The 21,878-nt window shown below is 43.6% G+C and overlaps 6 protein-coding genes across 40 annotated transcripts in view; all 6 read right to left on the minus strand.

Annotated features, from left to right (window-relative positions):
- Positions 1 to 21,878, minus strand: part of LOC128766858 (protocadherin gamma-A11-like) — a 215,218-nt gene that overhangs the window by 64,841 nt on the left and 128,499 nt on the right. The window contains exon 1 of one of the 35 annotated variants that reach the window (XM_053878363.1): positions 10,877 to 13,616. The exons of 33 other annotated variants lie outside the window; for them this stretch is intronic. In XM_053878363.1, the coding sequence (XP_053734338.1) occupies positions 10,877 to 13,261 (2,385 nt within the window). In that variant the 5' untranslated portion in view covers positions 13,262 to 13,616. Of the gene's footprint in view, positions 1 to 10,876; positions 13,617 to 21,878 lie in introns of those variants that run through there. One more of the 35 variants, XM_053878354.1, reaches the window with a different exon arrangement.
- Positions 379 to 2,810, minus strand: LOC128766889 (putative protocadherin beta-18). The gene has a single exon (XM_053878422.1). The coding sequence runs from the start codon at positions 2,791 to 2,793 to the stop codon at positions 388 to 390; it is 2,406 nt and encodes an 801-aa protein (XP_053734397.1). The 5' UTR covers positions 2,794 to 2,810; the 3' UTR covers positions 379 to 387.
- Positions 2,789 to 6,167, minus strand: LOC128766864 (protocadherin beta-16-like). Its single transcript, XM_053878396.1, has one exon. The coding sequence runs from the start codon at positions 6,152 to 6,154 to the stop codon at positions 3,413 to 3,415; it is 2,742 nt and encodes a 913-aa protein (XP_053734371.1). The 5' UTR covers positions 6,155 to 6,167; the 3' UTR covers positions 2,789 to 3,412.
- On the minus strand, positions 7,117 to 9,587 carry LOC128766883 (protocadherin gamma-A5-like). The gene has a single exon (XM_053878417.1). It carries the CDS (start codon positions 9,548 to 9,550, stop codon positions 7,148 to 7,150), a length of 2,403 nt encoding a protein of 800 aa, XP_053734392.1. The 5' UTR covers positions 9,551 to 9,587; the 3' UTR covers positions 7,117 to 7,147.
- LOC128766884 (protocadherin gamma-A5-like) lies at positions 13,817 to 17,413 on the minus strand. Its single transcript, XM_053878418.1, has one exon. It carries the CDS (start codon positions 17,056 to 17,058, stop codon positions 14,659 to 14,661), a length of 2,400 nt encoding a protein of 799 aa, XP_053734393.1. The 5' UTR covers positions 17,059 to 17,413; the 3' UTR covers positions 13,817 to 14,658.
- Positions 17,503 to 21,868, minus strand: LOC128766874 (protocadherin beta-16-like). Its single transcript, XM_053878406.1, has one exon. It carries the CDS (start codon positions 20,568 to 20,570, stop codon positions 18,108 to 18,110), a length of 2,463 nt encoding a protein of 820 aa, XP_053734381.1. The 5' UTR covers positions 20,571 to 21,868; the 3' UTR covers positions 17,503 to 18,107.

Genomic DNA, 21,878 nt, shown 5'->3' on the forward strand with positions numbered 1-21,878 from the left:
ATGACACATTTAGTGCATTTGATGAAATATTTCTATATTCAAATGGGGCTTTAAAAAATGAAACAATACAGTAAAATAAATAAACGAATGTTTCTATGGCACAATTAATATTTCAGTTCATATATGCCCAAGGAATGGTCGTCAGTGCGGCGTATTTAAATGTAATTGTGATTTCTATTATCCAGCGTGTGTTTAGTTGTGTGCGCCTGGATGGATGGATGTACATATTTTACTTTACTTTACTTTTGTTTGGTAATACCTCCCTCTTATTCAAATGAAACAAGTGTCTGCATGTGAGATGTTTTTGGTCGTTGATTGTAATTATAAATATCAGGTGAGTGGTGATACAGCATAATGATATGAACCATACTGTATATTAAGTAGCTTTTAAGAAATTGAAATTATTCTAACCTCCAGAGGAGAGTCTGGTTCATCCAGGATGCTCTTTTCACTCTGCATGCGCTGCATCGTCCCTGTAGAACTGGGGTCCATGATCAGGACGTTCTGACTACCGGCTCTGCCGAACTTACAGTCACTCTTTCTGGAGTCAGTGGTCCTGCACACCTCGTAGTTGTACACATGCTGGAGAGTCCCTGTCCCCAGAGTGTCTGAGTAACGTGGTGGATAATATGGAATCACAGGGAGATTGGAGTGATACAGGACACGAGACTGTCTCCATCTGTAGATCTTGACTGAGATAATCACCACTAGACACGTGATGAAGAGGAAGGAAACTACAGCCAAAGCCAACACTAAGTAAAAAGTCAGGTTGTCGTTGTACTCCTTGTCCTGTGTAAAGTCAGTGAACTCTGACATGACTTCTGGGAAGCTGTCGGCCACCGCCACGTTCACAATGACTGTAGCTGAACGAGAGGGCTGTCCGTTGTCCTCCACTGTAACGCTCAGTCTTTGTTTCACAGCATCTTTATCGGTGACTTGTCGGATGGTTCTGATCTCTCCATTCTGTAAGCCCACTTCAAACAGCGGCCTGTCTGTGGCTCTCTGCAGTTTATAGGAGAGCCAGGCGTTCTGTCCAGAGTCCACATCAACAGCCACCACTTTAGTGACCAGATAGCCCACGTCTGCTGAGCGAGGCACCATCTCAGCCACCAGAGAGCCACCAGTCTGGACCGGATACAGAACCTGAGGAGGGTTGTCGTTCTGGTCCTGGATCAGGATTTTCACAGTCACGTTGCTGCTGAGAGGAGGGGAGCCTCCATCCTGAGCTTTGACCCGGAACTCAAAGTCCTTGATCTGCTCGTAGTCAAAAGAGCGCACTGCATGGACGACTCCACTATCAGCACTGACGGACACATATGAGGAGACGGACACTCCGTTCACAGAGGAGTCCTCCAGTATGTAAGAGACCCGAGCGTTCTGGTTCCAGTCAGCGTCTGTGGCTCTGACTGTGAATATAGAGAGACCCGGTGTGTTGTTCTCTACAATGTAGGCCTCATATGAGCTCCTCTCAAAGACAGGAGGGTTGTCATTGACGTCAGAGATCTGTAAGGTGAGAGTGACGCTGCTGGAGAGGGAGGGCACTCCCTCATCACAGCAGCTCACACTGATGTTGTACTCCGATTTTATTTCCCTGTTTAATTCACCGTCTGTTATCAAACTGTAGAAGTTCCCCTCAGTTGACTCCAGCAAAAACGGAATATTCTGATCAATGGAGCATTTGACCTGGCCGTTCTCGCCATCATCCAGGTCCTGGATATTAATTATTGTCACTACAGTGTGGCTTTTGACATCTTCGGAGATCACATTTGTTTTTGACATCACGTTTATCATCGGAACATTATCATTGACATCTATAACATCAACTACTACTTTACAGTTGTCTGATAGTCCTCCTTCATCACTTGCACGAACATTTATTTGATAATTTCGAGACTTTTCAAAGTCGATATTTCCACTCAGTGTGATGTCTCCAGTCAGTTCATCCACACTGAACAGCTGTCTGACGTCATCTAAGGTGTTTCTAATTGAATATGTTATTTTACCATTTGGTCCATGATCTGCATCTGATGCGCTGATTTTAGTCACAACAGTGCCTCTAGGTGAATTTTCTGCCACTGCGCTTTTGTACACGGGCTGCGTGAAAACAGGCGCATTGTCATTCACGTCTAACACTGTTATCAAAATCTGCATTGTGCCCGTCATTTGCGGTTCTCCTCCATCGACGGCTGTTAAGACGAGAGACAAATGCTCATTTTTCTCTCTGTCCAGAGGTTGATTCAGAATAATTTCCACATTCCTGGAGCCGTCTGCCTGATTGTGTAATTTTAGAGCAAAGTTGTCAGTCGGTGACAGATTATACGATTTAAGACCGTTGATTCCAACGTCTAAATCCACCGCCCGTTCCAAATCAAATTTTGATCCAATGACAGCGGATTCACTAATTCTGAATTTAATATCATTTTTCTCAAACGTAGGAGGGTTGTCATTGATGTCAATAATCTCCACTACTATTTTGTAAAATTCAATGGGCTTTTCTAGGATGATTTGGAAGTGGAGTGCACACGGCGTCGACTGCGCACACAGCGCCTCTCTGTCTATTCTCTCCTTGACCAGGAGGACGCCCCTGTCTTTATTCAGCTCGATATATTCTCTGCTATCTCCGAAATACATGCGTGCATTCCGTGAATTCAACCTCGCCGGGTCTATGTTAAGATCCTTCGCCACATTTCCGACCAAAGAACCAAGTGGTTTCTCCTCGTTTATGGAGTAGCTGACGTGAGCGATCACCGCAGAGATGAAAAAGGGGCAGATGAAGAGTACTTGCCGTCTCATTGTTCCTCGCGACCAGCAAAAAAAACAAAGAAAACGTTATTTCCTAAATAAAATCCGTAATCCGTTTCAAATAGTAAATCCGAGTGTCAAAGAAGATAAAGGAGAAATATATCCAGCAACGAAAGTTCGACTTGTAGAACAGAGAGTTAACGTTCTCTCTTTCTCCGTGTGATCCAGAAACGAACATTCGCCTCGACTGCGCTCAGACACTCACTGATCTGACGACAACGCAGCATGAATAGACCAAACACAGTAGCATAGCGTCCCTTAGAGTTCAAACATGAGCACTGCAAGATATTAAAAGTAGACAGAACATATTGTGTTTCACCTGAACCTGTCAAGCATGTAAGAAAACGAGGCAAAGAGAAATAGCGCACCAGCCAAAGCAGCAAAATGAAAGTGATTTCAAGCAAAAGGGCAAAAATGTTTCTTTTTGAATGCATATACTTCTGGCTGCCACATATTTGCGTACTATAACGAAAAATAATCGAACAAAAATAGCTACGACTGAAGTATTCAACGTGAGCATGAGGATCTCTGTCCGTGGTGCTGAACTTGATAACCACAAGATTCAGAAAAAAAGAGAAAGAAAAGGTGTTATCAAAAGTTGAAGTAAATGTTAAAATGGCATTCTGACCTCTAGAGGAGAGTCTGGTTCATCCAGGATGCTCTTTTCACTCTGCATGCGCTGCATCGTCCCTGTAGAACTGGGGTCCATGATCAGGACGTTCTGACTACCGGCTCTGCCGAACTTACAGTCACTCTTTCTGGAGTCAGTGGTCCTGCACACCTCGTAGTTGTACACATGCTGGAGAGTCCCTGTCCCCAGAGTGTCTGAGTAACGTGGTGGATAATATGGAATCACAGGGAGATTGGAGTGATACAGGACGCGAGACTGTCTCCATCTGTAGATCTTGACTGAGATAATCACCACTAGACACGTGATGAAGAGGAAGGAAACTACAGCTAAAGCCAACACTAAGTAAAAAGTCAGGTTGTCGTTGTACTCCTTGTCCTGTGTAAAGTCAGTGAACTCTGACATGACTTCTGGGAAGCTGTCGGCCACCGCCACGTTCACAATGACTGTAGCTGAACGAGAGGGCTGCCCGTTGTCCTCCACTGTAACGCTCAGTCTTTGTTTCACAGCATCTTTATCGGTGACTTGTCGGATGGTTCTGATCTCTCCATTCTGTAAGCCCACTTCAAACAGCGGCCTGTCTGTGGCTCTCTGCAGTTTATAGGAGAGCCAGGCGTTCTGTCCAGAGTCCACATCAACAGCCACCACTTTAGTGACCAGATAGCCCACGTCTGCTGAGCGAGGCACCATCTCAGCCACCAGAGAGCCACCAGTCTGGACCGGATACAGAACCTGAGGAGGGTTGTCGTTCTGGTCCTGGATCAGGATTTTCACAGTCACGTTGCTGCTGAGAGGAGGGGAGCCTCCATCCTGAGCTTTGACCCGGAACTCAAAGTCCTTGATCTGCTCGTAGTCAAAAGAGCGCACTGCATGGACGACTCCGCTATCAGCACTGACGGACACATACGAGGAGACGGACACTCCGTTCACAGAGGAGTCCTCCAGTATGTAAGAGACCCGAGCGTTCTGGTTCCAGTCGGCGTCGGTGGCTCTGACTGTGAATATAGAGAGACCTGGCGTGTTGTTCTCTACAATGTAGGCCTCATATGAGCTCCTCTCAAAGACAGGAGGGTTGTCATTGACGTCAGAGATCTGTAAGGTGAGAGTGACGCTGCTGGAGAGGGAGGGCACTCCCTCATCAGAGCAGCTCACACTGATGTTGTACTCTGACGCACTCTCTCTGTCCAACTCTCCGTCTGTCATGACGCTGTAATAGTTATTAGAAGTGCCTTTGATCTGAAATGGAATATTCTCATGTATAACACACTGGACTCTGCCGTTCACATCGGAGTCAGGGTCGTTCACGCTCATTAAGGCTATAACAGTTTTCAGGTCTGAGTCCTCGGGCACTGCACTGGTTGTTGAAATCATATTTATGGCTGGGCTGTTGTCGTTCACATCGATCACATCAATGATCAACTTACATGAATCTGATAGTCCGCCCTGATCAATCGCCTCTATATCAATGTGATATTTTTTGTCTTTTTCATAGTCAACTGGACCATTAAGTGTGACTTCACCATCAGTATTGACATGAAATAATTTAGAATAGGCGTTCATAGTTTTCCCTATCACGTACGTGACGTCACCATTTGAGCCTTTGTCTGCATCTGTCGCACTGACTTTGGTCACTAAGGTGCCGACAGGTGAGTTCTCTGTGATTTTTGCTTCATAAACTGGTTTGCTGAAGACAGGAGCGTTATCGTTTGCATCCAGCACAGTAACATGAATCTGCATGGTGCCAGTCAGCTGAGGATTTCCTCCATCCTCAGCTGTTAAAACTAAAGACAGATGCTCCTGCTTCTCTCTGTCCAGAGGTTTCTGCAAGATCATTTCCACCTTTTTACTCCCGTCTGACTGACTGTGTAGTTTCAGATTAAAACTGTCGCTGGGTTTCAGTTTGTAGCCCTGAAGACCGTTCAGACCTATATCAGCGTCGATTGCCTGATCGAGCATGAATTTGGAGCCGATAACGGCAGACTCGCTTATTTCAAATCTTCTTTCGTTTTCATGGAATACCGGAGGATTATCGTTGATATCCGTGATTTCTACAGTAACGGGAAACATTTCTAGCGGGTTCTCCAGAGTGATCTGGAAATGTAAGGCACACGGCGCGTCCTGCCTGCACAGAGATTCACGGTCCATCTTCTCTTTGATGAGGAGGACCCCCCTCTCCCGATTGAGCTCGATGTACTGGGCGCTGTCTCCCGTGTATATACGCGCTTTACCCGCTCTCAGTCTCCTCACATCCAAAGCCAAATCCTCAGCTATGTTTCCGATCAAAGATCCTCTAGCCATTTCCTCCGGAACAGAATAGCTGACCTGCCCGAAGACAGGATGGAAGCAGAGGATGGAGAGGACCAGCAGCAGCACTTGCCGTTTCATTGTTCCGTCCGACCCCGCAGCCGCAGCACAAAGGGGATATTTATCCGTCCATTGGTGTCCAAATCCACGAAGAACAAATGTACAATCCAATATTTTGGTAATCCAGCCGTAAAAAGGGACAAGAATCACGACGCCAGTTTGAGCTTCGGTCCGATTGCTGCTCTGTGCTCGACGTCTGAGAGTAACTGATTTGTGACGACTCGAAATATCTGCAGCCAAACAACACACAGCCTCGACAAATAGTACAACAGCGGCCCAGTGAGTCCGAAATTCGAAATTACAACGACTGATGCAAGAACGACGCCTTTCATTTTTATAAATATTCCCACATACTGACATTGGAACATCAGTTGACGATGATTTGAAAAAAAAAACAAAAAAAAAAAACACTAAAAATACATTTAAAAAAAACAAAAACACACACACTAAAATCCCACACGTCACCTCCGACCCCCGCCTAACTAAAAAAAGTAACAAAAACAGATTTGCCTAGGCCTGATCAGAAGCACAACACGGCCACATTTTTTCTCCTTTGAGTTTCATTCAGTCTCTTTTTCATCAAAGGCTTGAATACAACTTATAAACTATAATCTACACAGAGAACCAAGAAGATCAACAGACAAGAGAACGCAAATGCGTCTTTTTGTATTAAGTCTTTAGTAGCCAGCCATTCAGGGTCCTGAAAATCCAGTTGAATGACACCTTGTTTTCAGGAGGTATGTGAACGACTCTTCTGGCGAATTTGGGGCTTTTTCGATCAAGAGAACTTTAAAAAGTGATTATGATTGTTCTCTAAACTAAACATTTTTCTTTAGTAACTGTAATTGCATCTGTCCTGTCTCATGCTTCTTGTACGGATGTAAACAATGATTGTAATGTGTCTGTCCCAATACATGAGCGTACTGTCGGTGTGATACTGTATGTGAATGTATATCTCAAATGTAAATAGATGAACAAACTGGTTGATGATTCATCAATAGTAAATGAAATGTGCGAAAAAAGACAAATGTTAAAATCAAATTATTATGGATACAGTAATGAGAAAAAAATTGAGATGTGATTAACTTTGGTGAAGTTTGACGGCTGACCTGCATGTGTCTGAAGCAGTCAGGAGGGGAATTCTGAGGTGATGCCTCAATTGCATTACATGACCAGAACCCTTATGATCATGGACATATGGCCATATTCTAATTATTCACTTCCTAGTTGGTTTATCGAATATACACTTCCATTATACACATCATTCTAACATTCTAACATTTTTCAAGAATATTTTTCAATTATGAAAGAGCGAAATACAATAAGCAGCTATGAAAAGTCAGTTTGTTGCCATTAAAGACACTGAAAATAGGTCATTTGATATAAACACATTTCATTTCTTAAAGGGTGGAATGTTCTAACCTCTAGAGGAGAGTCTGGTTCATCCAGGATGCTCTTTTCACTCTGCATGCGCTGCATCGTCCCTGTAGAACTGGGGTCCATGATCAGGACGTTCTGACTACCGGCTCTGCCGAACTTACAGTCACTCTTTCTGGAGTCAGTGGTCCTGCACATCTCGTAGTTGTACACATGCTGGAGAGTCCCTGTCCCCAGAGTGTCTGAGTAACGTGGTGGATAATATGGAATCACAGGGAGATTGGAGTGATACAGGACGCGAGACTGTCTCCATCTGTAGATCTTGACTGAGATAATCACCACTAGACATGTGATGAAGAGGAAGGAAACTACAGCCAAAGCCAACACTAAGTAAAAAGTCAGGTTGTCGTTGTACTCCTTGTCCTGTGCAAAGTCAGTGAACTCTGACATGACTTCTGGGAAGCTGTCGGCCACCGCCACGTTCACAATGACTGTAGCTGAACGAGAGGGCTGTCCGTTGTCCTCCACTGTAACGCTCAGTCTTTGTTTCACAGCATCTTTATCGGTGACTTGTCGGATGGTTCTGATCTCTCCATTCTGTAAGCCCACTTCAAACAGCGGCCTGTCTGTGGCTCTCTGCAGTTTATAGGAGAGCCAGGCGTTCTGTCCAGAGTCCACATCAACAGCCACCACTTTAGTGACCAGATAGCCCACGTCTGCTGAGCGAGGCACCATCTCAGCCACCAGAGAGCCACCAGTCTGGACCGGATACAGAACCTGAGGAGGGTTGTCGTTCTGGTCCTGGATCAGGATTTTCACAGTCACGTTGCTGCTGAGAGGAGGGGAGCCTCCATCCTGAGCTTTGACCCGGAACTCAAAGTCCTTGATCTGCTCGTAGTCAAAAGAGCGCACTGCATGGACGACTCCACTATCAGCACTGACGGACACATATGAGGAGACGGACACTCCGTTCACAGAGGAGTCCTCCAGTATGTAAGAGACCCGAGCGTTCTGGTTCCAGTCGGCGTCTGTGGCTCTGACTGTGAATATAGAGAGACCTGGTGTGTTGTTCTCTACAATGTAGGCCTCATATGAGCTCCTCTCAAAGACAGGAGGGTTGTCATTGACGTCAGAGATCTGTAAGGTGAGAGTGACGCTGCTGGAGAGGGAGGGCACTCCCTCATCAGAGCAGCTCACACTGATGTTGTACTCTGACGCACTCTCTCTGTCCAACTCACTGTCAGTCACTAAAGTGTAGAAATTATTTTTTGATGACTTTAAAGAAAAAGGTAAACCATCTCCAACAAAACAGTTCACTTGTCCATTTTCACCAGAATCTAGATCCTCAATGTTAATCATGGTCACGACTGTGCTGAGTTTTGCATCCTCTGATATCACGTTTGACTTTGACATGATGTTTATTTCAGGTTTGTTGTCATTGACATCCTGAACCTCGATTATTAATTTACAAGAATCTGTCAGTCCTCCGTCGTCACTTGCAAGTATATCTACTTCAAACCTTTGTGAATGTTCAAAGTCAATCTCACCTATTAGATGAATTTCCCCACTGCTTTTGTTAACCTCAAATATTTTGCGAACATCGTCCATTGTGTTCGTTATTGAATATGCCAACTTAGCATTTAAGTCAATGTCAGCATCTGAGGCAGTGACAATAGCCACAACTGTTCCTTTAGGAGAGTTTTCTGAAGCGGAAACTTTGTAAACGTGTTGTGTGAAAACAGGAGCGTTATCATTATGATCCAGAACAGTGATCTGGATCATCATCGTCCCTGTCATCTGCGGCTCTCCTCCATCTACAGCTGTCAGCACCAGAGAGATCTGCTCCTGCTTCTCCCTGTCTAAAGGCTTCTGCAATACCATCTCCACGTTTTTATTGGCATCAGTGTTTTTATTTAATTTCAGGGCAAAGTTATCAGTAGGTGTCAGCTCGTATGTTTTTATGCCATTAATTCCTACGTCCAGATCCACTGCCTTTGAGAGAACAAATTTTGCCCCGAGAGCTGCGGATTCACTAATTTTAAATTGTATTTCTTCTTTTTCAAATATCGGAGCATGATCATTAATGTCTGTAATCTGCACTGTAACACTATAAAATTCCATGGGATTCTCGAGAATGATCTGAAATTCGAGCGCACAAAGCTCCGTCTTTGAACACAGCGCCTCTCTGTCGATTCTCTCTTTGACGAGGAGGACTCCTTTCTCTCGGTTCAGCTCGACGTATCTGTCGCTGCTCCTGGTATAAATCTTGGCTTTTCCTGCCACTAACCGTCTGATTTCTAATCCTAAATCTTTGGCGATGTTTCCCACTAAAGATCCTCTCGACATCTCCTCTGGTATCGAGTAGCTGACCTGCCCCATCACTGGTTCGAGGGAAAGGAGAGAAATGAACAACAGGACTTGCCGATTCATTGTTCTGCCCGCCTCGTTTCACAGCGTCGATGCGTGATCAGATTATATTCCAAACTCAAATAATCCTTCAAGTCCGATGTCAAATCGCAAAGAAGAATGTCAGCAAATCTCCCGATCGTCGAATTTTGCTTTCATTCTTGTATTAAACGCCCGCTCGAATAATCCGTTCCCCGCACGTCCTCCTCTCTCTGTGCAACGTCGATGTTCTGACGGAATCACTGGAGGAGTTTCTGATACAATCCTGCATTAAATGCTCAGCTGCCTGGTCAACAGCGTCCCTAAGAGTCCATATGGTATAACTACAAGATTCAGCAGCCTCTGTCGAGTTTTTCCATCATTTATATACACCACAATTCGATGAAAAATGAAGCATGAGGTAAAATCCAAATAAAGTAAGTAAATTGACGGGGAAAAATACTGACATAAAATATATGTTCAAATAAACCACAGCGAGAATCACTGATTGTTCAGTGCACGTCATCCACAACAATAGCAAACACTAACTGGTGCCTTCAAGGACCATTTAGACGAGAAACTCGTCAGTGTTCCACCTCTGAGTCTTTGATCAATATGAAAAGTATTCGAGAAAAAAATAAATAAATAAAAAGATAAAATATAAATACCTGCTTATGTCTTCTGTAAAGAAATACGATTTTTATTTTCATTTAACAAATCAATGAAAGCCACTTTGAATTAATTAAAAAAAAAGTAACGACAGTGTTTTAGTTCATGAAAACAGAGTCAAATGAAGCCACTGAAAATAGAATATATGAGAATTGAAAATGCACACGAGGAATACAAAGGAGTCTTCCTCCTCATACGTGTTCCGTTGACCAATACACTTATTTCGATACACACGATGACGGAATTGACACTGTCCGTGGTGCTGAGCAATATCAAGAAACCAAAGCAAGCAACAAAAATACACCACCATTTTACTACAGCACATAAAACTGTGTACAACTGAGACACTGAAATAGTCCTGAAATAATTATTGCTAATTTGGTGGATAGGCTGGTTAAATACAAGAGAGAAACATAGATTATCCATTGATGGCCTTGGATCATTGTTTGACGGATAAGATCACACATATATTTTATGTTAGGAGAATGAAGTTCTGCAACGAATTGTACAGAATTTGATATCTGATCACAAGCCATGATCATAAAAAATTTAGACGACATAAAAAATGTTAACTCTAATATGTTAAACATGACAGTGATGCTGATGATAGTATTGAGCAAATAAATCTAAGGACAAACATGATGAACTCACCTCCAGAGGAGAGTCAGGTTCATCCAGGATGCTCTTTTCACTCTGCATGCGCTGCATCGTCCCTGTAGAACTGGGGTCCATGATCAGGACGTTCTGACTACCGGCTCTGCCGAACTTACAGTCACTCTTTCTGGAGTCAGTGGTCCTGCACACCTCGTAGTTGTACACATGCTGGAGAGTCCCTGTCCCCAGACTGTCTGAGTAACGTGGTGGATAATATGGAATCACAGGGAGATTGGAGTGATACAGGACGCGAGACTGTCTCCATCTGTAGATCTTGACTGAGATAATCACCACGAGACACGTGATGAAGAGGAAGGAAACTACAGCCAAAGCCAACACTAAGTAAAAAGTCAGGTTGTCGTTGTACTCCTTGTCCTGTGTAAAGTCAGTGAACTCTGACATGACTTCTGGGAAGCTGTCGGCCACCGCCACGTTCACAATGACTGTAGCTGAACGAGAGGGCTGTCCGTTGTCCTCCACTGTAACGCTCAGTCTTTGTTTCACAGCATCTTTATCGGTGACTTGTCGGATGGTTCTGATCTCTCCATTCTGTAAGCCCACTTCAAACAGCGGCCTGTCTGTGGCTCTCTGCAGTTTATAGGAGAGCCAGGCGTTCTGTCCAGAGTCCACATCAACAGCCACCACTTTAGTGACCAGATAGCCCACGTCTGCTGAGCGAGGCACCATCTCAGCCACCAGAGAGCCACCAGTCTGGACCGGATACAGAACCTGAGGAGGGTTGTCGTTCTGGTCCTGGATCAGGATTTTCACAGTCACGTTGCTGCTGAGAGGAGGGGAGCCTCCATCCTGAGCTTTGACCCGGAACTCAAAGTCCTTGATCTGCTCGTAGTCAAAAGAGCGCACTGCATGGACGACTCCACTATCAGCACTGACGGACACATATGAGGAGACGGACAGTCCATTCACAGAGGAGTCCTCTAGTATGTAAGAGACCCGAGCGTTCTGGTTCCAGTCGGCGTCTGTGGCTCTGACTGTGAATATAGAGAGACCTGGTGTGTTGTTCTCTACAATGTAGGCCTCATATGAGCTCCTCTCAAAGACAGGAGGGCTGTCATTGACGTCAGAGATCTGTAAGGTGAGAGTGACGCTGCTGGAGAGGGAGGGCACTCCCTCATCACAGCAGCTCACACTGATGTTGTACTCTGACGCACTCTCTCTGTCCAACTCACTGTCAGTCACTAAAGTGTAGAAATTAGTGGTGGTTGATTTTAAAGAAAAAGGTGAACTGTCTCCAACAAAACACCTGACTTGTCCATTTTCACCAGAATCTAGATCCTCAATGTTAATCATGGTCACGACTGTGTTGAGTTTCGCATCCTCTGATATCACGTTTGACTTTGACATGATGTTTATTTCAGGTTTGTTGTCATTGACATCCTGAACCTCGATTATTAATTTACAAGAATCTGTCAGTCCTCCGTCGTCACTCGCACGTATTTTAATTTGAAACTGTTTGGAGCTTTCGTAGTCAATGTCCCCACTTAGTGAAATTTCACCAGTATCTTCATCAACAGTGAACAACTTCCTGACATTATCCAATGTATTCGTGATTGAATATGATATTTTCGCATTTGCATCTCGATCTGCATCTGAGGCAGTGACAACAGACACCACAGTTCCTTTAGGGGAATTCTCAGTGATGGTGGCTTTGTAAACACGCTGTGTGAAAACAGGAGCGTTATCATTCACATCCAGAACAGTGATCTGGATCATCATCGTCCCTGTCATCTGCGGCTCTCCTCCATCTACAGCTGTCAGCACCAGAGAGATCTGCTCCTGCTTCTCCCTGTCCAATGGCTTCTGCAAAACCATCTCTACATTTTTATTGCCGTCTGAGTCATCAATAACTTTCAATTCAAAATTATCTGTTGTTTTTAACTCGTATTTGTTTATATCATTAACACCAATGTCAAGATCCACCGCCCTCTCTAGTTCAAATTTAACTCCAGGTGATGCAGATTCACTGATATCAAATACCATAATATTGTTTTCAAAATTCGGCGCATTATCGTTAATGTCTGTAATCTGCACTGTAACCCTGTAAAATTCCATGGGATTCTCGAGAATGATCTGAAATTCTAGCGCACAAAGCTCGGTCTTTGAACACAGCGCCTCTCTGTCGATTCTCTCTTTGACGAGGAGGACTCCTTTCTCTCGGTTCAGCTCGACGTATCTGTCGCTGCTCCTGGTATAAATCTTGGCTTTTCCTGCCACTAACCGTCTGATTTCTAATCCTAAATCTTTGGCGATGTTTCCCACTAAAGATCCTCTCGACATCTCCTCTGGTATCGAGTAGCTGACCTGCCCCATCACTGGTTCGAGGGAAAGGAGAGAAATGAACAACAGGACTTGCCGATTCATTGTTCTGCCCGCCTCGTTTCACAGCGTCGATCCGTGGTCAGATTATATTCCAAACTCAAATAATCCTTCAAGTCCGATGTCAAATCGCAAAGAAGAATGTCAGCAAATGTCCCGATCGTCGAATTTTGCTTTCATTGTCGTATAAAACGGCCGCTCGAATAATCCGTTCCCCGCACGTCCTCCTCTCTCTGTGCAACGTCGATGTTCTGACGGAATCACTGGAGGAGTTTCTGATACAATCCTGCATTAAATGCTCAGCTGCCTGGTCAACAGCGTCCCTAAGAGTCCATATGGTATAACTACAAGATTGAGCAGCCTCTGTCGAATTTTTCCATCATTCATATTAAATACATTTTAATAGAAACGGCTTGCACCCAAGCGTATGCTAAAAATACAAATTAAGGCAGTATATCGACCCAAAAGAATTTCTGATTTAAAAATCTATTTTTTCCCAACTTAAATTTTAAAAAGATGTCAGTTGATGAAATATGAAAAGCAACAACGCAACACAAGTCAAGGCAGAAATCAGAATTTAGGCGTAACTCACAGTTCACAAACACAAGCAAAACCACAGCGAAAATCACAGATTGTTCATTGCAAAACAGCCACAGCAGCAACAAACACCTACTGGCGCGTTCAAGGACCATTAATGCTACATACTCGTCAATGTTGTACCCCTGAGTCTTTGTCCAACATGAAAACAATTCTATTAAAACAAATAAATACATAAATTTGTACCCTTTCACTCCGCCTGGAATCAAATAAATGTGAATAAATATATATTGGGTTCAATAAATGAAGAAAAATAATTGATCATGAGTTGGACAAATGAAGAACATGTAATCTAATGGAATGTAAGCTAAAATATAACTAATATATTCAAACTATTCCAGTACGTATCAACAGCGGCAGACATCATCAGTGAAAATAGAATATATTGACTGAAAATGGTAGCGGTGAAAACAGAGGAGTCTTCCTCCACCTGCTTCATTCCTTATGTTGCAAACAAGTTTCTATCGACAGACACACTGACAGAATCGACACTGTCCGTGGTGCTGAACAAATTCAACAAATCAAGGCGAGCCACAGAAATCCACGAGCCACTTGCGACAGCAAACACAACTTGATAAAACTGACAGGCGAAACATGTAATTGTTAAATACAAGACAGTAATATACGTAATTTATTGATGCCATCAGATCATTGTTTGACAGAAAGATCACAGATATATTTTAATGCTAGGAGTGTTAACTTCTGTGAGTCGACGATTTTGAAACCAGATTACAAGCAGTGATGGCAAAAATGAAAGAGTACATGGAAGAAGCTAATTTTATTATGCCAAACATCACAGACAGTGATGCTGATGAATAGCATAGAGCAAAGAAATCTAACTACAATCATGATGAACTCACCTCCAGAGGAGAGTCAGGTTCATCCAGGATGCTCTTTTCACTCTGCATGCGCTGCATCGTCCCTGTAGAACTGGGGTCCATGATCAGGACGTTCTGACTACCGGCTCTGCCGAACTTACAGTCACTCTTTCTGGAGTCAGTGGTCCTGCACACCTCGTAGTTGTACACATGCTGGAGAGTCCCTGTCCCCAGAGTGTCTGAGTAACGTGGTGGATAATATGGAATCACAGGGAGATTGGAGTGATACAGGACGCGAGACTGTCTCCATCTGTAGATCTTGACTGAGATAATCACCACGAGACACGTGATGAAGAGGAAGGAAACTACAGCCAAAGCCAACACTAAGTAAAAAGTCAGGTTGTCGTTGTACTCCTTGTCCTGTGTAAAGTCAGTGAACTCTGACATGACTTCTGGGAAGCTGTCGGCCACCGCCACGTTCACAATGACTGTAGCTGAACGAGAGGGCTGTCCGTTGTCCTCCACTGTAACGCTCAGTCTTTGTTTCACAGCATCTTTATCGGTGACTTGTCGGATGGTTCTGATCTCTCCATTCTGTAAGCCCACTTCAAACAGCGGCCTGTCTGTGGCTCTCTGCAGTTTATAGGAGAGCCAGGCGTTCTGTCCAGAGTCCACATCAACAGCCACCACTTTAGTGACCAGATAGCCCACGTCTGCTGAGCGAGGCACCATCTCAGCCACCAGAGAGCCACCAGTCTGGACCGGATACAGAACCTGAGGAGGGTTGTCGTTCTGGTCCTGGATCAGGATTTTCACAGTCACGTTGCTGCTGAGAGGAGGGGAGCCTCCATCCTGAGCTTTGACCCGGAACTCAAAGTCCTTGATCTGCTCGTAGTCAAAAGAGCGCACTGCATGAATGACTCCACTATCAGCACTGACGGACACATATGAGGAGACGGACACTCCGTTCACAGAGGAGTCCTCCAGTATGTAAGAGACCCGAGCGTTCTGGTTCCAGTCAGCGTCTGTTGCTCTGACTGTGAATATAGAGAGACCCGGTGTGTTGTTCTCTACAATGTAGGCCTCATATGAGCTCCTCTCAAAGACAGGAGGGTTGTCATTGACGTCAGAGATCTGTAAGGTGAGAGTGACGCTACTGGAGAGGGAGGGCACTCCCTCATCAGAGCAGCTAACACTGATGTTGTACTCTGAAGCACTCTCTCTGTCCAACTCACTGTCAGTCACTAAAGTGAAGAAATTACTAGTCGTTGACTTTAATGAAAAAGGTAAACCATCTCCAACAAAACAGTTCACTTGTCCATTTTCACCAGAATCTAGATCCTCAATGTTAATCATGGTCACGACTGTGTTGAGTTTTGCATCCTCTGATATCACGTTTGACTTTGACATGATGTTTATTTCAGGTTTGTTGTCATTGACATCCTGAACCTCGACTATTAATTTACAAGAATCTGTCAGTCCTCCGTCGTCACTTGCAAGTATATCTATTTTAAATTGTCTTGATGTTTCATAGTCAACATCACCAATCAGCACAATCTCTCCACTTTCATCATTAATTTCAAAATATTTATTTACATTGTCCAATGAATTAGTGATTGAATATGATATTTTAGCATTTGCATCTCGATCAGCATCTGAGGCAGTGACAACAGACACCACAGTTCCTTTAGGGGAATTCTCAGTGATGGTGGCTTTGTAAACACGCTGTGTGAAAACAGGAGCGTTATCATTATGATCCAGAACAGTGATCTGGATCATCATCGTCCCTGTCATCTGCGGCTCTCCTCCATCTACAGCTGTCAGCACCAGAGAGATCTGCTCCTGCTTCTCCCTGTCCAAAGGCTTCTGCAATACCATCTCCACGTTTTTATTGCCGTCTGCGTCATTAGTTACTTTCAATGCAAAATTGTCAGATGGTTTAATTTCATATTTTTTCACATTATTAACTCCCTCGTCGAGATCCAATGCTTTTTTCAGAGCAAATTTAGCACCTAATATTGCTGATTCACTTATTTTGAATTCCAACTCGTTTTTTTCAAATGTCGGCGCGTTATCATTAATGTCTGTAATCTGCACTGTAACCCTATAAAATTCCATGGGATTCTCGAGAATGATCTGAAATTCTAGCGCACAAAGCTCCGTCTTTGAACACAGCGCCTCTCTGTCGATTCTCTCTTTGACGAGGAGGACTCCTTTCTCTCGGTTCAGCTCGACGTATCTGTCGCTGCTCCTGGTATAAATCTTGGCTTTTCCTGCCACTAACCGTCTGATTTCTAATCCTAAATCTTTGGCGATGTTTCCCACTAAAGATCCTCTCGGCATCTCCTCTGGTATCGAGTAGCTGACCTGCCCCATCACTGGTTCGAGGGAAAGGAGAGAAATGAACAACAGGACTTGCCGATTCATTGTTCTGCCCGCCTCGTTTCACAGCGTCGATCCGTGATCAGATTATATTCCAAACTCAAATAATCCTTCAAGTCCGATGTCAAATCACAAAGAAGAATGTCAGCAAATGTCCCGATCGTCGAATTTGGATTTTATTCTTGTATAAAACGGCCGCTAGAATAATCCGTTCCCCGCACGTCCTCCTCTCTCTGTGCAACGTCGATGTTCTGACGGAATCACTGGAGGAGTTTCTGATACAATCCTGCATTAAATGCTCAGCTGCCTGGTCAACAGCGTCCCTAAGAGTCCATATGGTATTACTACAAGACACAACAGCCTCTGACGATTTTTTCTCTAATTTATATTAACAACAATTCTATAAAAACGGCTTGGCCCCAAGCATGTGCTAAAAATGCAAATCACGACAGTATATCAACGCAAACGGAATCCTTATTTAAAATATATATTTTTTCTGAACATAAATTCCAAAAAAGATGTCAGTTGATGAAATAGAAAAAAGAAACTACACAACATAAGTCAATGTAGAATTCAGAGTTCAGCCATAAGTCGCAGTTCATGCACACAAGCAAAACCTTAGCGACAATCATTGATTGTTCAGTGCAAAACAGCCACAGCAACAACAAACATCATCTGGGGCATTGAAGGACGATTAGTTCTAGAAACTTGACAGTGTTCCACCACTGTGTCTTTGTCCATTTTGAAAACAACTTCATACATAATGAATACATAATTTATACCCCCACAATTCGGCCTGGAATCCCAAACCCACTTTATACAGGACACACAACTATATAAAACTAACATGCTAAAAATGTCATCGTTAAAGCTACACAGATAATCCATTGATGCCATCAGATCATTGCTTGACAGAAAGATCACAAATATATTTTGAATGCTAGGCGTCTTAACTTCTGCAAGTTGACGATTTTAAACCTGTTTAAGAGCGATGATCGCAAAAATGAAAGAATAAATGGGAGAAGCTAATTCCATTATGCTAAACATGACAGTGATGCTGATGAATGGTATAGAGCAAATAAATCTAACTAAAATCATGATGAACTCACCTCCAGAGGAGAGTCTGGTTCATCCAGGATGCTCTTTTCACTCTGCATGCGCTGCATCGTCCCTGTAGAACTGGGGTCCATGATCAGGACGTTCTGACTACCGGCTCTGCCGAACTTACAGTCACTCTTTCTGGAGTCAGTGGTCCTGCACACCTCGTAGTTGTACACATGCTGGAGAGTCCCTGTCCCCAGAGTGTCTGAGTAACGTGGTGGATAATATGGAATCACAGGGAGATTGGAGTGATACAGGACGCGAGACTGTCTCCATCTGTAGATCTTGACTGAGATAATCACCACTAGACACGTGATGAAGAGGAAGGAAACTACAGCCAAAGCCAACACTAAGTAAAAAGTCAGGTTGTCGTTGTACTCCTTGTCCTGTGTAAAGTCAGTGAACTCTGACATGACTTCTGGGAAGCTGTCGGCCACCGCCACGTTCACAATGACTGTAGCTGAACGAGAGGGCTGTCCGTTGTCCTCCACTGTAACGCTCAGTCTTTGTTTCACAGCATCTTTATCGGTGACTTGTCGGATGGTTCTGATCTCTCCATTCTGTAAGCCCACTTCAAACAGCGGCCTGTCTGTGGCTCTCTGCAGTTTATAGGAGAGCCAGGCGTTCTGTCCAGAGTCCACATCAACAGCCACCACTTTAGTGACCAGATAGCCCACGTCTGCTGAGCGAGGCACCATCTCAGCCACCAGAGAGCCACCAGTCTGGACCGGATACAGAACCTGAGGAGGGTTGTCGTTCTGGTCCTGGATCAGGATTTTCACTGTGGCCACAGAGCTCAGAAGAGGAGATCCAGCATCTCGAGCTGTGATGTTGAATTCAAACCACTTGATCTGCTCGTAGTCAAAGGACCTCGCTGCCTGAACAACACCGCTCTCTGAGTTGACTGACACCAGTGAAGACACTGCTACACCATTCACCTCTTTCTCCTCTAAGAAATAGGAGACTCGAGAGTTCTGGCCCCAGTCTGCGTCACTAGCACTGAGAGTGAACACAGAGAACCCTGGAGAGTTGTTCTCTGGTACCATCTTACTGTACTGGGACTGATCAAATTTAGGAGGACAGTCGTTGACGTCTGACACTTTAACATTGATGTGTTTGTGGCTAGACAGAGGTGGAGAGCCTTGGTCAGAGACGGTGATGGTCAGATTATACTCAGAAATACTTTCTCTGTCTAAGAAGTCTTCAGTCACGATGGTGTAATAACCTGATAATGATGACTCGATTTTAAAAGGTACGTCTGAGTTGAGGGAACATTTGACTATTCCATTTAGATCAGAGTCTTCGTCATCAACATTAAAAACAGCTACAGTTGTTCCAGGAGGAGAATCTTCTGGAATGGTGTTTGACAGTGACATCATCTGTATTGCAGGGACGTTATCATTCTCATCTATTATCTGAATAACAACTTTACATGTATCAGCAAGTCCTCCATGATCACGAGCCTGTACCTTTAGTTGGTATATTTTTGATTGTTCATAATCCAGTTTACTCTTCACTCTGATTTCACCCGATTTTAAATTTAAGTCAAATAACTGATTTTCTCCTTTTGTTACATGAGGAAGATGATACGTGACGTCACCATACAGTCCTGAATCTGCGTCATGAGCGTGAACAGTAGTCACCAGCGTCCCTGCTGGAGAGTTTTCTCTCACATCTGCTTTATAAACACTCTGGCTGCACACTGGTGCATTATCATTAGCATCTAATACAGTGATGTGAATCCGCACCGTCCCTGATCTGTGTGGCTCACCACCGTCTGAAGCGACCAGCACCAGCGTGTGACTCTCCTCTTTCTCCCGGTCTAACGGCTTCTGAAGGACCATTTCAATGGACCTTTCTCCGTCCTGTTGATTTTTAATCTCCAATTCAAAGTTGTCAGTTGGTTTAAGAGTGTATTTTTGGATATCATTCACACTTACATCCGGGTCATCAGCAGTGGTTAAAGAGAATCGTGTCCCTGTTACAACACTTTCAATAATGTCTAATTTCATTTCATGTTTTGGAAACAACGGACTGTTGTCATTAATGTCAACAATCTCCACCGTGACTCGATAAAGCTGGATGGGGTTTTCTAAAATCACATCGAAGCTGAAGCTGCAGGGCGTCGTCTTTCCACAAAGCTCTTCTCGGTCGACTCGCTCTTTAATAACAAGCGTGCCTTTGTCTCGGTTTAAATCTACATACTGTCGGCCTCCCTTCATCATAATCCGAGCTTTACCTGACACGAGCCTCGTCACATCCAAACCCAGATCTTTCGCAATATTTCCAACCACAGATCCCTCGGCCTGCTCCTCTGGAATTGAGTAGCGAGCCTGTCCAGTCACCGAGCGCAGCTCCGCGAGACAAAGAATGAAAACCAGGACTCTCCATCGTCCTCTGAGAGCCGTCATCCACATCATAGATCCAACAATGCTGGCGCTCGTAATCCGCTCCATAACATCGAATTTACACTGAGGAAAGAAAAGTAGGAACCACTGCGTGCTTGAAAACACGGAGCTGTACAATAAAGACCCGTCACATCGCCGTCTTTCTCAGCAGTGAGGGAGAAGAGGAATTAAAAGGGAGGACGGATGCGCTGAATTGGACTGTAGTTCATACATGAACCAATAGCGGCGCTCAGAGTCCAGTTTGCTGTAGTGCAACAGTGGGCACAAAAACACTGTCTTACAAACAAGAAATCATCTTAATTTACAATGGAGGAGCGTTTAATTTACATTGTCCTCACATTTCTCAATAAATCTTCAGGCATTGTTGAATAATCGTCGAAGAAGTGGTCAACGTTTAGATGTGAGTGTTGTTTTTAAAAATAAGATCTAAATTAAAGACGTTGTCAACAGAAAAGAATAAATAAATGAATGCTCGTTTCGCTGGTAGATTGTCCAGCACCATGGACAGTGACAATGACTATTAGTGAATATTTATCAAACAAACTGGATGAAGGCACTTGTTGTCAAAACGTTGGATATTAATTACAATCTTGCATCATAAGTGACATAAGAATGAGGAAGTGTATGGGACGGACAAAGACAAATTTGCCAAATCTGCAACTAACTATTTCAGGTAGAGACAAACACACTGATGGAAGGATTTGCAAACAAGTGTCGAAAGATCATTTTCAAATGACAACAGAGAACTCTCCAGTAAACTTCAGTTTCCATAAATATACACATGGAAAGGAAACATCAAGCTTGTTAGACTTTAGTAAAAATAATGTCAATGTAATAAAATAGCACATCAACGAAAATATCATGCCTAATATCATAAGAAATGCAAATACTTAAATTCCTTTGATTGTCCAGACAATGCAGTTAAATCCAAAATCCAAAATTCAGGTTGCGATAGAATATTTCAAACCCCATTATTGCTCAGGATCTGAAGTATCTAACTTGAAGATAACTGACATTTAATACCATCACCTCTTATTCCCAAGTGTGAGCCTTGATTCTGTGACGAAAGAAGCTCAAACCAATGGCTTTGGATTCCATTAGTTAAAATCCATGTGCAACACAGCATGGGTAAAAGTGTCAGAAGAGTGGTGGATAATCTTCCTTTAACAGAGTGTCTCAGACGGAAGGTACGTCATTAATATACGAATCAGAATTTCTGGTGGGATATTCTGAAAAACCTTTTCAAAATATTGATTGAAATTGAATATAAAACACAGTAACCTTGCTAGGGAGGTTTAAGAAATCAAAACATCCACATTTTGAATCAATGATGAGCTGAAATTATTTTACTTAATG

Source organism: Synchiropus splendidus, chromosome 11, assembly GCF_027744825.2.
Source record: "Synchiropus splendidus isolate RoL2022-P1 chromosome 11, RoL_Sspl_1.0, whole genome shotgun sequence".
Taxonomy (NCBI): Eukaryota; Metazoa; Chordata; class Actinopteri; order Syngnathiformes; family Callionymidae; genus Synchiropus; species Synchiropus splendidus.